Here is a 13,844-nt window from a genome sequence, read left to right on the forward strand (position 1 = left end):
TTTGGTGACAAGAGATGGCCAGTTGGAGCTGTCTTCCTCATTTGGCAATTTCATTCAGAACACCTTCATATATGTATATATTCAGAAAGCTTCCACTGTATTCAGTTTCCATACTACCCCTCAAATGGCCCTTCATTTTACCTGTCTCTCCTCATATCTTCTCCCTTGTCCCCCTCTTCCTTCCCAATCTCCACTTGATCCTCCCATTCCAGCCCCTACCCCATCACATCCATAACTATTTATAACTGTTCTATTCCCCCTTTCTAGGGAGATTTATTTGCACCACTAGCAAGTCCCTGACTCTCTACCTAATCTTCTAGCTTGATTATCATTTATTTAATAGCTTTTAGCCCCAAATTAGCAAATACGTATATTTGTCTTTCTGTGTCTGGGTTACCTCAGGATGATTTTTTTCTAGTTCCACCCATTTACCTGCAAATTTCTGATTTCATTTTTTTTTTCCTTTTTGACAACTAAGTAATGTTTCCTTGTGTGAATGTACCATTCCTCTGCCCATTCTTCTGTTGAGAGACATCTAGATTGTTTCCAATTTATGTTATGAATAGACCAGCAATGAACATGGCTGAGCAAGTGTCTTTAGTAGGATGAAGCATCCTTTGGGTATATGCTCAAAAGTGGTGTAGTTGGATTTTGAGGTGGATCAATTCCCATCTTCCTGAGGAACTGCCACACTGATTTCCAAAGTGGCTGTACAAGTTTGCACTCCCACCAGCAATGGAGAAGGGTTCCTCTTCTTCCACATCCTCTATAGCATGACCTGTCACTTGTTTTGCTGATCTTCAGCCATTTGAGTTTCTTTTTTTGAGAATTTTCTGTTTAGATAGTGGTAGTGTACACCAATAGGATTTGCTAAAGGAGGTGGAGGCAGGAGGATCATGAGTTAAAGGCCTGCCTGTGCTACAATTTTTTATGATTAATATAATAAAAAAAAAATGGCCATCCTACCAAAAGCAATCTATAGATTCAAAGCAATCCCCATCAGAATTCCAACATAATTCTTCACAGATCTTGATAGTTCTCAGCTTTATATGGAAACACACACATACACACGATAGCTAAAACAAAAAAATAATAATAATAAAAAGCTACTGGAGTTATCACCATCTCTGATCTCAAATTGTACTACAGAGCTATATATTGGAAGGTCTTGCTGGCTAGTCAGAGGTTGCAGTCTATCATGGCCTGGCAGCTTTTTCCAAAAGCTCTATGATACAGAGACTCCCTCCCTACCAGTGAAACTTCCTGCTCTTTACCTGCCCTTATCTGGAGAATGCCCCTGGGCCTGGAGGACTGACCTTATCTGAAAGCTGTCTCTAAGCCAGATGCCTATTATCTTTAGCTTGACCCTTGGCACAGATCCCTGCTGCACATAACCAATACTTGTGCTAATAGCTCTGCTATATGGCTCTATTGACACATAGGAAGCTTTATGACAGGAACAGCACCACTTAATGTAACTTAGGATTTGTCCCCAGGCTCAGAAATCCTCTATGTTTCTTATACTCTGGAATAAAGTTAAACTGACTCACCAGCTGTCTGGAGGCACAGGCCTGTAATCCCAGCTACTCAGGAGACCAAGGTGAGAGGGTCACAAATTCAAGGATTACCTAGACTACAGAGTGAGTTAAAGGCCATCCTGGGCAACTTAGGGAGATCTTGCCTCGAAAAAGCAACAAGAGAAAACAAAACAGTAGGTAGGGGTGGGATGGGGTGGGGATACAGCTCAGGCTTAGGGCACTTGCCTGTGTGCATGAGGCCCTGGGTTTAAGCCTCTATACTGAAAATAATAAAGACTAGCAGCAGCCAAATTTTAAAGATATTTTAAGACGAGTTAAGGAGTTTGCATTTGATCCCAAGAGAAATGGGATACCACTGAAAGGTTTAATTGGATCAGGTTTGCATTTTAGGAAACTTCTGGCTGCAACTCAAAGCAACAGAATAGGCAGTGGGGCTGGAGATGGCTCAGCAGTTAAAAGCACTTGCTTCACTTCTAGAGGGCCTGGGTTCAGTGCCCAGCACCCACACTGGGTGGCTCAAATATCCTGTAACTCCAGTTCCAGGAGATCCCACACCCTCTTCTGGTTTGTTCTACCTGTATGTATGTCTGCAGGCCAGAAGAGGGCACCAGATCTCATTACAGATGGCTGTGAGCCACCATGTGGTTGCTGGAACCTCTGAAAGAGCAATCAGTGCTCTTAACCTCTGAGCCATCTCTCCACCCCCCCCCCCTTTTTTTTAAAGAGAGTGGTAAATAAACCTGAAGGCCAGGAGGCAGGAGGGATGTTTGAATAATTTTGATGTTGCAGGCCTTGCCTAGATTAGAAGGCACAGATTACAGGGCATTCTCAAAATATGTCAGCATATTTGATAAGACTTGGTCGCTGATCAAAAGGACAATGAAAATAAAGTCGAGAACAACTTCCAGAACTCTCCATCAGCCCATGAAGTATGCCCTTCAGGGAGAAAGGGAACACACAATAACAGACCATAAGCAGAGCCAGTTCAGGGGGAAGACAGGAGCTTCTAAAATCTGTGATAGATATAGGATTTCCCACTCCCAAAGATAGAACCAGAGCTAGTGTCCATCTAAATACATTCATTCTATGCTGTCTCTTGTGCCCTCCATTTCTTTATTAGGATAAATATTTAAATGGGACAATGCAAAGCTTGCTTTTAATTAACTCTTTTCTCCTTTTAACCCTCAGCTCTTGGGGTCAAAGAGGCTCAAATAAGACACTTTGGTCACATACTAACATATCCAACTAATATCAGTCAACATGAGCAAGAGAAACGCTGTCTGCATTGGGAGCACTTATTGGACCCCATAATTTAGATTACTGGTTTTCAACCTGTGGGTCATGACCCCTCTGGACCCTTTTCATAGGGGTCACTGAAGATCATCAGAAAACACAGATGTTTATATTATGATTCATAACAATAGCAAAATTACAGTTATGAAGTAGCAATGAAAATAATGTTATGGTTGGAATCATCACAACATGAGGAACTGTGTTAAAGCATTGCAAATGGAGAACTGCCAGCTTAGATCTCTGACTAGGTGAGCCAGGATCTACAGGGAAGACAGAGAGAAACAGAAGGGTTAGGAGAGAGAGTACTGAGAGAATGAGTCTGCCATTCAGTTCTCGATGTGAGGAGGGAGCTCTGTGGCTTGATAAGAAAACCAACGGAGAGGAGACAATATTTCAGATCATCCATGGGTGTCCACAACTGGGTGACTGCAAGATGTCTTTGTGACAGACCGGCATATGTGAGAGGTTGGTCTATACAGTCCTACTTGGTGTCAGTTTCAGGGGGCATGGTGCTGGGGTCTGACATGAGTCTTCCTCAGGCAACAAAGGTCTCAAGTTCCAAGCATTCCCCACACCCATGAGCTTGTCTACTCTCTTCTGCTGCCTGCAGAACTCTAGACTTGAATAAATCCTGTTCATCTTTCAGCATCTCCCTCAAGCTTGACACCTCCAAGAAGTCATAAAATCCATCTCCACCATATATGGGCTTCCACATTTTAGACACTGAGAGAGCACTCTAGAGTTCCCCTTCATTGGCCCTAAAATGGATGAATGTGATCTGTTTATTTCTACTTTCTTTAATACTTGTCTGTCCCAGTGGGCCGAGACAATCGTGTTTCTCACCAGAGGTCTTTAGCTCCTTGCTCAGCATTTGACAACAAAACTTCCCATTGAAGGTCAAAAGCCGTTGACCCAGAATGTTCTCTCATGGAAGGCCTTTAACTCTGTGCCTGTCCACAGTACAATGATTGATAAGCCCCTAATTAGTAAGTAAGCCCTGATGAGCACTCAAGAAGTGCTGGTTTAACCTGCAGTAATCATTCTTCCCACCAGGGGTCTCTTTTTCCACACCATTGGAGCCAAACAACAGCTTTCTTTTTTTCTTTTTTTTTTTTTTTAATCGTAGTTCTCAGCCTCCTACCTGAAGGCAGGAGCTGGTAAGAAATGCAGATTCACAGGCCCCATCTGAGACCAGCTGAGGGCAATTCTTCAGTTTATCAAAATACCTGGGTGACCCGTCAGCGCATTAAGTACTGAGATTGTAGTTTCTACAGGACATTTCTTTTTTTTCTTCCTTCCCCTCCTCCTTCTTCATTTCTTATTAATTTAGATTTATTTTATTTTAATGTGTATGAGTGTTTGGCTGCATGTATGTATGTATGTGCACCATGTGCATGCCTGGTGCCTGTGGAAGTCTGAAGAGAGTATCAGATCCGCTGGGATTGGCTTTATGGGTGGCTGTGAGCCATTATTTGGTGCTGGGAACCAAACTCAGGTCCTCTGCAAGAACAGCAAGGGCTATTAACCACTGAACCATCTTCCCAAATCCCTAGACATTTCTAATCTGAAAAAGTTGGAAAACCCTGATAAACAAGCATCTTCCTAAATGACTCTTCTTAATTGAGAAATTTCCACCACTGCATGGACAAAGAACTTAGAATACAATTCAGAATTTGTTCTCATTTATTATGAATATAAAATAGACATACAACACAATATACATTTACACATTCACAGTGTCTTTCCTGTTGCCTTTTATTTCATCGGACAATGTTTATCACGGCCTCCCTGCCTACTCCCTGCACCTCCCTGCACCTACCCTCAGGACGGTCTCTTCACCTGAAGACCTTGTGTGACCTGGTAAACAACCGATCAAACCAAACCTATGGGTGAACGGTGGGCTCCGGAGTCTGTCCTGCAGAACTGCTTCCGTCCCCTTCCCATTGCCACATGCCTTCTATTGCTTCATTCAAATACCAGCAGCAAGAGTTCAGAAGAGCGCTGGCTGCAATAATCCCCCTTGCCATTTAAAAACCCCTTGAATAGCCCTATGCAACTGAGGACAAACGTATGCAATTAGACATCATTCACCCACGTGGTTTAAGATCTGTGGGAAGACTCTGAATGCTGCATACAGGTTAAGTTTGACTCTCCCCAAAAATGCTCGTGAGGGGTTGGGGATTTAGCTCAGCAGTAGAGCGCTTGCCTGGGTTCAATCCTCAGCTTAAAAAAAAAAAAGAAAGAAAAGAAAAGAAAAAAGAAAAAAGCTCGTGAAAGTCTGAATACCAGTGTTTGGAAATAAATAAATAAATAAATAGAAATAAATAAAAATGGTGAGCATCACTAAAGGAAATTTTGGCACCTATAACCCAGTGCTTTCTTGAAGCATCTTTAAAGTCTATTTCTCTACCCTCTGGCAAACAAAAGCTGGATTTTATAGCTGGTGATTGCTCTTCTGGTAGGCAATGCTTCAAAAATGCCCGTGAACAGCTCCTGTTGAGAGTCTCCTTCCTTAGAAGGTAGCTATGCGGGAGGTTTTGTAGCCATTCTCCTTAAGGCTGTCAAATATTGCTTTGGTTCCATTCTGCCAGTGCAGTACCAGATCCATGGGGGTCTTCCCCGCCTACACAAAGAAAAGGAAAATTTGACTTCCAGGTGGAGACGTCTGTCAGCTCAAACCACACTCTCTATATCTATGTTGATGAGGTATATTACCAAAGTATATGCTTTTTACTATGAGTGGTCTACTGTTTATTCAGACTAACTGGTCACTGATTTCCATGTTATTTTTATTGGCTTCTCCTTCCGCCATCCACAGAACTATCCCAGGTATTTCTAAAAATCCCTGGTCCTTAGGTAACAAGAGAGCCTCAAGTTCATTGTGAAATTAAAAAATGTATGTAGGTGTTTCCAGAACCTTGCAGAAGGGCTCCAGGAGACATTATCTAAAGACCAATGGTAAGTACACTGCCACCAAGCCGTGAGTAACCAGCCAGTTACATAACCAACCAGCCTGGCTGCTGAATGCTCTGTAGGTTTTACACAGCTTCTCAGAATTTTCACCAGGGCTTCTTATAAAGTTTACTTTCTTTAGGCTGGGCGGTGGTGGCGCACGCCTTTAATCCCAGCACTCGGGAGGCAGAGGCAGGTGGATCTCTGTGAGTTCGAGGCCAGCCTAGTCTCCAAAGCGAGTTCCAGGAAAGGCGCAAAGCTACACAGAGAAACCCTGTCTCAAAAAAAAAAAAAAAAAAAAAATTACTTTCTTTGAAACTGATGTTTGTGATATGTAAATAAATAATTTTTCAGTCTCAAATTTGATCTCCCTTATGCACGTGTCTCATATTTACACATATTAAAACCCTGGCACTTCTCAACTCTTCTCTTTACAGATGAGAAGTCCCAAGTATTTCTATCTGTATTCAGCTCAGGAGTACTCTTGATCCCAGAGGTAGTAGCCAGGCAGCTTTGATATGCTAATCAATGCAGAGACTTGGTTTTGCTTGGGTAAGGAGGAGAGAGAAAGAGAGACAGAGATAGAGACAGAAAGACAGAGACAGAGAGGGACAGAGAAAGGGAGGGAAGGGAGGGAGGGAGGGAAGGAGGAAGGGAAGAAGCAAAATATTTTCTATGTGAATTTATGACTTTTACAGAAAAAAAAAAAAATTAGGAAAAGCTTCTGATTCCACAGTGCCTCAAGGTGCTGGATTGGAGAAGAGCCACCATCAAGTAACATGCACAGACCCTAGTAGCCACTAGCTGATGTCATTTATGTGACCTACATGGCCCTGGTAACTATATGCATACTATTCATTTCTGCTTGTAGGCTTTCATTGCCTGTAAAAAGAAATAAATAAGCCCTTGTCTTTTGCATCTGTGAAGATTTCCTTGAATGTACTCTAGGTTCATTTTTAAAGGGAGAAAGTTTTGGGTGATACCAATCCCAAACATTTCCCAAGAAGCAGGCTCCATCTAACCACTTCTCATCCATCATTCTTTCTTCCAGGCACCAAGCCAGGTTTCCATGACCACTCCACTCCATGCAGCCCAAGCTAGCCTTGAACCTAAGATCCTCCTCCACGGGCTGTCCAGTGCTGCTGTGACTGGGGACACACTCAGCTTCCTTTTTAATTGTCCTTTCAGCCTCACAGTAGCACAATAAGAGGACGTGGTCACTTGCCTCAAGAAGACCTTTCCTCTTTTGTATTGATTCTCCAAAACCCTCAAGAACATTCCTTTGGTGATTTATGACTGTTCTTCCTGCCAATCTTCTTTAAGCTATGTTGTCTGGGGATTGCAGCCATGAGAGGAAGCTTCGTACATTCCCCATGCACAGATGAAGTTAAATTAATATGTGCACTTAGGTAGGAATTCTTGGGACCTAATGTAGGAAATTATTTCAAGACATGTGCAGATAAGGTGAAGAATCTTTTTAGCAGTTATCTTTTTAAAAAATCAGAAAAAGCGTGGTGACCCCGGAAGAGTGGCAACATGTTATACTGCAGGAAATCAGGATTATTCGAATTCCCCAGGTTGGGTTTTGATTAATTTCAGTCTCTGTGTAATTTGGAGCTATTTGGAGAAAGCTGTGTGCACTCATTCCTACCAACTCCCAGCTCCACTCAGCCAGGAGTGACCAAGGCAGATTGGAATTATCCAATGTGCTTTTGATTTTCACTTTTTAAGATTTGTTTATTTATGTATATGAGTGGTCTGTCCACATGTATGCCTGCATGATAGAAGAGGGCATCAGATCCCATTTTAGATGGTTGTGAGCCAGCATGTGGGTACTGGGAACTGAACCCAGGTCCTCTGAAAGAGCAGCCAGTGCTCTTCTTAACTGCTGAGCCATCTCTCCAGAGCCACAATATGTATTTTAAAGGTGACAATTTTGACCATCTTTTATTCAAGACCAGTTTTTCAAAGAACTGTTTAGGCTCCAGAGTCAGAGCTGTTCTGTGTAAGTTCCCTATAACTGACCCTGTGACCCGAGTCCTTGCCAAGTCTCACCCTGTCCTTATGGAAATAGACACATCTGAGCCATCAGTATGGCTCAAAAGTTACTACCATGGGAAAAATAATTTCAAATATTTGAGAAATTCTGGAAAGTAGGAAGCTGACCAGTGGTACCTTTGCTTTGAATACTTACACAGTTCTTGACGTTGAGGTCCGCCCCAAAGGTCATCAAGAGCCGAATCATCTTATAGCGGTTCAGCCTCACAGCATCGTGCAGCGGGGTATCTCCTTCCTAGAAGCAGGGTAAGCAAGTGTGGTAAGTGTGAAGCCAGGAAATGGGTCCTGCCAGGGTACCCCAGCTTGCCTGGGTGACTTTAAGTACGCGTATGGTGACTCAGCCTTGTCAGCTACTCACTCTGTCCTTGGCATTGAGATCTGCCTCGCAAGCGATGAGGTGCTCTGCGCACTCGTAGTGACCAGTCCTCACCGCTACGTGCAGCGCTGTGCTGAGCAGCTGAAAAGTTCGAAGACCGGAAAGGAGTGAGAACAGACACTGTCCAAGGCCTCGGGGCACGTGCAAAGGGCGTGTGTGTGGCTGAGGTGTCCACAGAATGAAGGCTAGCAGAGGAGCAGAAGCCTGGGGAGGGGCAAGGAAATACCTTGTCTCGGGCACTGATTTTGGCGCCTTTGTTCAACAACAGTTTCAGGACATCCAGGTTTCCTCCACGACATGCCCAGTGGATGGCTGTGGATTCAAGCTATTTGGGAAAGAAAAAACACAAGACAAGACAGTGTGAAGGAGACTCTTATTGGGGTTGGGATTGGTCTTTGGTTTCAAAGGCTGGGAGAATATGGGCAACTGATAGCTCTAGATGCTCCTGGTCTTGAGAACCACTTCTGAGGTTCTTTTAACTGTCTCAGCTAAGCTGTGTGTGGGTGGCTGGATTTGTGTGTGCTTTTGATAAGTTTGATCACATTCCAGAATATATTAATCTGGAACCAACACCTCATCCCAGGTAGCCCTATCTTTCTTTGGCCATCGCCTGCTGGCTCTGTGCTGTTTTTTCCACTGGCACAGCCTAGGAACCTCAGCTGTCAATCACTGTGGTCACTGTACACTGCACTTCGAAGAGATTGCCACCTCTGGGCGTTGTTTGGTATATCTCTGGTTTGGGCCTCTCTTCAACCAAACTTTGTTATTATTAATGTCCTAAATTTTTTCAATATTTTGTCCTTTGATTCAATTCAGGCTAAGTTCTTTGGATTTTTTTTATTCCTTTTCCAGTTTACCATAATGTTAAATTGAGCTGCATATAAACAAATGAAGCATTTTCCAGTTCAGTCTTGAAGGTATAAAATATATTGTAGACTGGTCTTTTTTTTTTTTTTTTTTTTTTTTTTTTTGGTTTTTCGAGACAGGGTTTCCCTGTGTAGCTTTGTGCCTTTTCCTGGGACTCACTTGGTAGCCCAGGCTGGCCTTGAACTCACAGAGATCCACCTGGCTCTGCCTCCCAAGTGCTGGGATTAAAGGCGTGCGCCACCACCACCCGGCATAGACTGGTCTTTATGGACATCAGAGCAGCTGGTTGTTAGGGTCTGAATAGCAACCACTTTCCTTAGACGTGAGTCATTTAGTGTGCAGCCGGACTCCAAATCTCATCGGTGGCAATTGGCATCCATCATAAAGTATGCAGCTAGGAAATTCTCGTGCATTGCTGGCAGCTGAGGGGCCAGGAGCAGGCCGCACTTTCCAACGAAAGGAGTAGGGTGTTGAAAGGCCCGGAATGCCACTGACTTGATAAGGACCCAAACTCTCTGGTGAGGTTACTGAATTCTGCTCAACAACTTTCACTTCCTCTGCTTCCCTGCACCACACTCCTCTCCTCCTCTATCTGTCTGGAAAATACTTTCCACATGACCTAGTCTCATCTCCCAGCTTCCCTTTGTACGGAGAAATGAGCTTTTGACTAGTTTTCTCAGATCAATTTTCAATCCAATTGGGCCGGTTTCTCATTGTACGTTTTCCTGGGCTTTCAGATAGTCTGCTTATTTTGGTTCATTTCCAAGCAAAGAAATATATTTACCATATCACGGAATTCAATCTGGGCTCCAGCCTCCATTAACTTCTCCACAACTGCCAAGTGTCCTTCTAAGCATGCTCTATGGAGAGCGGTCCGTTTATACTGTCAAAGATTAAAACAAGAGATAGAGGTGCGTATAAAAATGTGCATAACCCTTTAAGAGCTGGGACGCTGGGACCGTGATGACCTAAGTGATAGGAAGGCCAGGATTTTGTTTTAATTTTTATTTTTTATGAATCAGAATGCCAGAGCTCACTGAAATTGTAGGATTAGAATAATTATCTGGCAGCTAGAACCTGAGCTTCCTGTCCTAGACCCTTCCTAAGTGCTAAGGCCAAGGCAGAAGGATGTGGACTTCAAACCTCAAAAACCATCTCAATGCTGAAACGTCCCTTTTCGTATTTGTACATGCCAAGTACAGCAGATGGTTTTCTTCCATACAGAATTGGTGCTAGATTGAATATCAAAAACCATTAAATTCGTTTTTAAAAGAAAGGAAACAGCTCTGGCGGGAGCTGCCCTCTCTGCTCACCCGAGAAGCAGTACAAAGTTGCGATTTCTGACAAGCCGGCTTTGTAGCAAGGAGCCATTAGGCTAACAAAATGAGACTGCTTATATCTAGGTGGGCTGAGAGGGAGAGGAAGATGGCGCAGGGAAACTGCTCCAAATCCGGTAGTGACAGAGCTGGACTGGGAATTCCATCTTCCCCTTCTAATGCTGAGCTATTTGGGTCTGATCAAAGACACTGCTAATAATATCTTTCTCCAGGAGAAACTTTTTGACCTTGCCATTATGGAAGTCTATCCGAAGGATCTAAGAAGTTAAAGGCAAAATGTCTTCAGATAAATCAGACAGAATTATATGAGAACAGGAAAACTCCTTGAAATCCATTGTGCTAATCCAGAATTTGGGGGTCGTGGGGGCAGGGAAGAACAATACATTCATGTTTATGCTCCTGGCAGATGTACCAACATCTGGGGGAACTTAGGTGGAAGACATCGCAGACTGTATTGGCCAGCCTACAGGAAGGCCTGAGCCCTACCTCATCACAGACGTCAGGGCTGTTCTTGTCTGACAGGAATTTCTCTACGACTGGCAGCTTGTTCTCCAGAGCAGCCTTCAGAAACCTCGGCACATCCACAGGTTCAGTCTAAAGTGAGGGTGGAGGAGGGAGAGGAAGAAACAGAGAGAGAGAGAGAGAGAGAGAGAGAGAGAGCGCAGGAGGAGGCAGAGGAGGGTGGGAAAGAAACGGGAAGGAAGTGGAAGAGAAAGAGATTGAGGAAAGGAGGAAAAAAGGAGAGAAAAAGAAAGTGGTCACAGGCTTTGCAGTCTTCCTCCACAGCACTAAGCCCTGGACCCACGTGGATGTACAGCCCTGGAACCCACGTGGATGTACAGCCCTGGAAAACGAAGAGTCCTTACAATAATTTCAGGTTCCGGTTCCTTCACCACTGGAACTTTAGTTTTCTTGTACTTTTTTCTTTTCTTCAGTTGGACGATTATTTCAAGGTCCTCTAGGTTTTCAAGCTTTGATCTTTGTTCTAATTTTTTCTTTTTGAGCTGAGAGGGAGGGAGGGAGGGAGGGAGGGAGGGAGAGAGGGAGAGAGAGAGAGAGAGAGAGAGAGAGAGAGAGAGAGAGAGAAGAAATCAGACATTTAAAAATATGGTGAGTTCTAACTGTGGTGGTGTATAAACAAAACCTGTAAAGTCTGAGGGAAGGAAGTATGTGAATGGTTTTCTCATAAAGGAAATTTAAAATGCTTTTAAGTAAATGTCTGACTTCAGTGATTTTTTTTCCGTTAATGCATCTGGGGTTTAATTTTAATCTGAGTCATATTTACTTTCTTTGCTTGTAGAACTAGTTCTTGACTAATTCGATGGAAGCACCATGGAGTCTCTCAGTTATCATTTTGTAATTAGTGCCATAAGCTTCAGATTTCTATGGAATTTGTTTTCTTACTCTCAAAAACTAAAGTATGTTTACCTAGGAAAGAAAATACATATTAAGTTCTCAAATATCGATGCATTCTCTCTCAAGTTGTCCCCACTACTCAGAGTCTCAGAAACAGAGATCACTGCCAACAAATGCACATCTTATCATATTAGTAAGCTAAAAAAACTTCAATAAAAACTTCAACAAAAATAAATGTCAATAAATATAGCAAACTTATTCTGACTATGATTCATGATAACTAATGTTATCAAAAATAAGAAATCCTGGCTCATCATTGAGTAAATAGTGTGTGTCATTGGGGCTTCCCTGGTTATGATTATTTTTATGTCTTTTGATAGTACATAAAGTCATTGATTCAGAATCCAGAGGTCATGATCTCATCTAAGAATCATTTCCCTAATCATTTCCATGTATACTGCTTCTTTGCATCTTTGTGGGTTAGAATTTGATGGAGACATCTTTCGAAATGGTTTATTTATTTATTTTCCTTATCTCTTCCCTTCTTCTTCAAGGATCTCCACTCCCCAGTCTCCCACTAGTAGATTCCATGGGTCCTCACCTCCATCTCTCGCTGTTTCTCACTTCTCTGTTGTTGCTCCTCCAGGCTCCCACGGTGGACTGGAAGTGTCTTCAAATCCTCCTGTTTCTCCAAGGCAACGGCAGCTTCGTATTCTCCGTCTCTGAAATCCCCAGGAAGGAATTCTCCTGTGGCTCCATTACTATTCTTCTTCCCTGTTACCTACATGAGAGGAAGCCGGTGAGGTCAGGATCAGGGCTACCCATCCTAGGGTCACTCTCCACAAAAGATGCTGCAGGAGGTCCTCAGCCCTTCCTCCCTGAAGACTGCCACATCCAGGCAGCGCACTGCCAGAGGCATAGAGTAAGACACGGTGTGCATCAGGTTGCATTTACTTGTGGACACACAACCCACTTTCTCTCAGGAAATTCACTAACACACTCCCACTTACTTTTCAATCCTTTCATTTCAGCCTGGAGTTGTAAAGTGTCCAGACATTTTTTTTTTTTTTTTTGCAGTAGAACCTGTACCCCAAGTCATGATAACTACATAATTGCATGTCATAGTAATGATACCCAAGGAGAAGACAATAAACAAGAAAATACATTGCTGTCAGCTCTGTTTTTTTTCCCACTTTCACTTGTGGATCACATGAACAAACCCTGTCCCATACTTGACATTTGAAGACTTCCCTTAAATTACACCCAAAAAAGAAAGAGCATGTGAACTTTCGAATAAAAGCCAAGATGAATCAAGCTTTGTCAGGCAAGAAAGATGTCTTACATACCAGCTCCTCTGCTCTCAGCACCAGCATCTTGGCGGCAGTGAGTCTGTATGGTTTTCTCTCTCTTGGATGAACCCCTGGAGTTGGCCTGCAGAGCCCCTCCACACCAGCTGGTTATATAGTTAGGACTGGGTGAGATAATCTTCCAACCTGGGAAGTCAAGTATCACCCCTGCCCCCACCAGCGGCCAACTCAGAGGCAGGTGAATTTTCATTCCAGACTCAGTGTCTGGGAAGCCCAAGAGGGAGGAGATGACAAGCTGGCCACAGTGTATACGAATCAGGAAGAAATGTGAGAGGGCCATTCCTTTGGCAGTGACCACACGGCTCAGCAATGCGAGTCATCCTACTTATCGGGAAGCCAGGGACAGCTGTCTGTTAATATTGCACCACATCGCTGCTCTTTTTCCTTCTTTGCCAGCTTTCATATGACTAACCTATCAAGAAAATGCAAGCTCTGTGCATCACACTCACAGCAATATCTTTCTGATAACTGGACTTATCAGCCCTCCAGTTGGGGGAAGTGTTGCTTCAGGACATCCTATTCCTGTGGGTAAACAGCCCGAGGGGAAGGAGGTGGGTTTTGGTGGCACTTGTCTGCATCTGTTTGGAATTCTCTGGAGCGATGTCTGGGGCTAAAATGTCCCCATGACATGCCACCTTACCATCATTATAAGAAACTGAAAGCATTAAGTAATGCACTTTTATTTTATGGTGTCACTGGC

General features: G+C 43.4%; 1 protein-coding gene across 1 annotated transcript; it reads right to left on the reverse strand.

The window, feature by feature from the left end:
• Positions 1 to 5,343: 5,343 nt before the first annotated feature.
• Positions 5,344 to 13,203, reverse strand: Ankrd1 (ankyrin repeat domain 1). The gene is made up of 9 exons (XM_036176473.1): positions 13,124 to 13,203; positions 12,379 to 12,558; positions 11,288 to 11,425; positions 10,908 to 11,015; positions 9,869 to 9,967; positions 8,444 to 8,542; positions 8,200 to 8,298; positions 7,978 to 8,076; positions 5,344 to 5,454 (listed from the first exon to the last, which is right to left on the reverse strand). Exons 1-9 carry the CDS (start codon positions 13,148 to 13,150, stop codon positions 5,344 to 5,346), a joined length of 960 nt encoding a protein of 319 aa, XP_036032366.1. The 5' UTR covers positions 13,151 to 13,203.
• Positions 13,204 to 13,844: the final 641 nt, after the last annotated feature.

Source organism: Onychomys torridus, chromosome 1, assembly GCF_903995425.1.
Source record: "Onychomys torridus chromosome 1, mOncTor1.1, whole genome shotgun sequence".
NCBI lineage: Eukaryota > Metazoa > Chordata > Mammalia > Rodentia > Cricetidae > Onychomys > Onychomys torridus.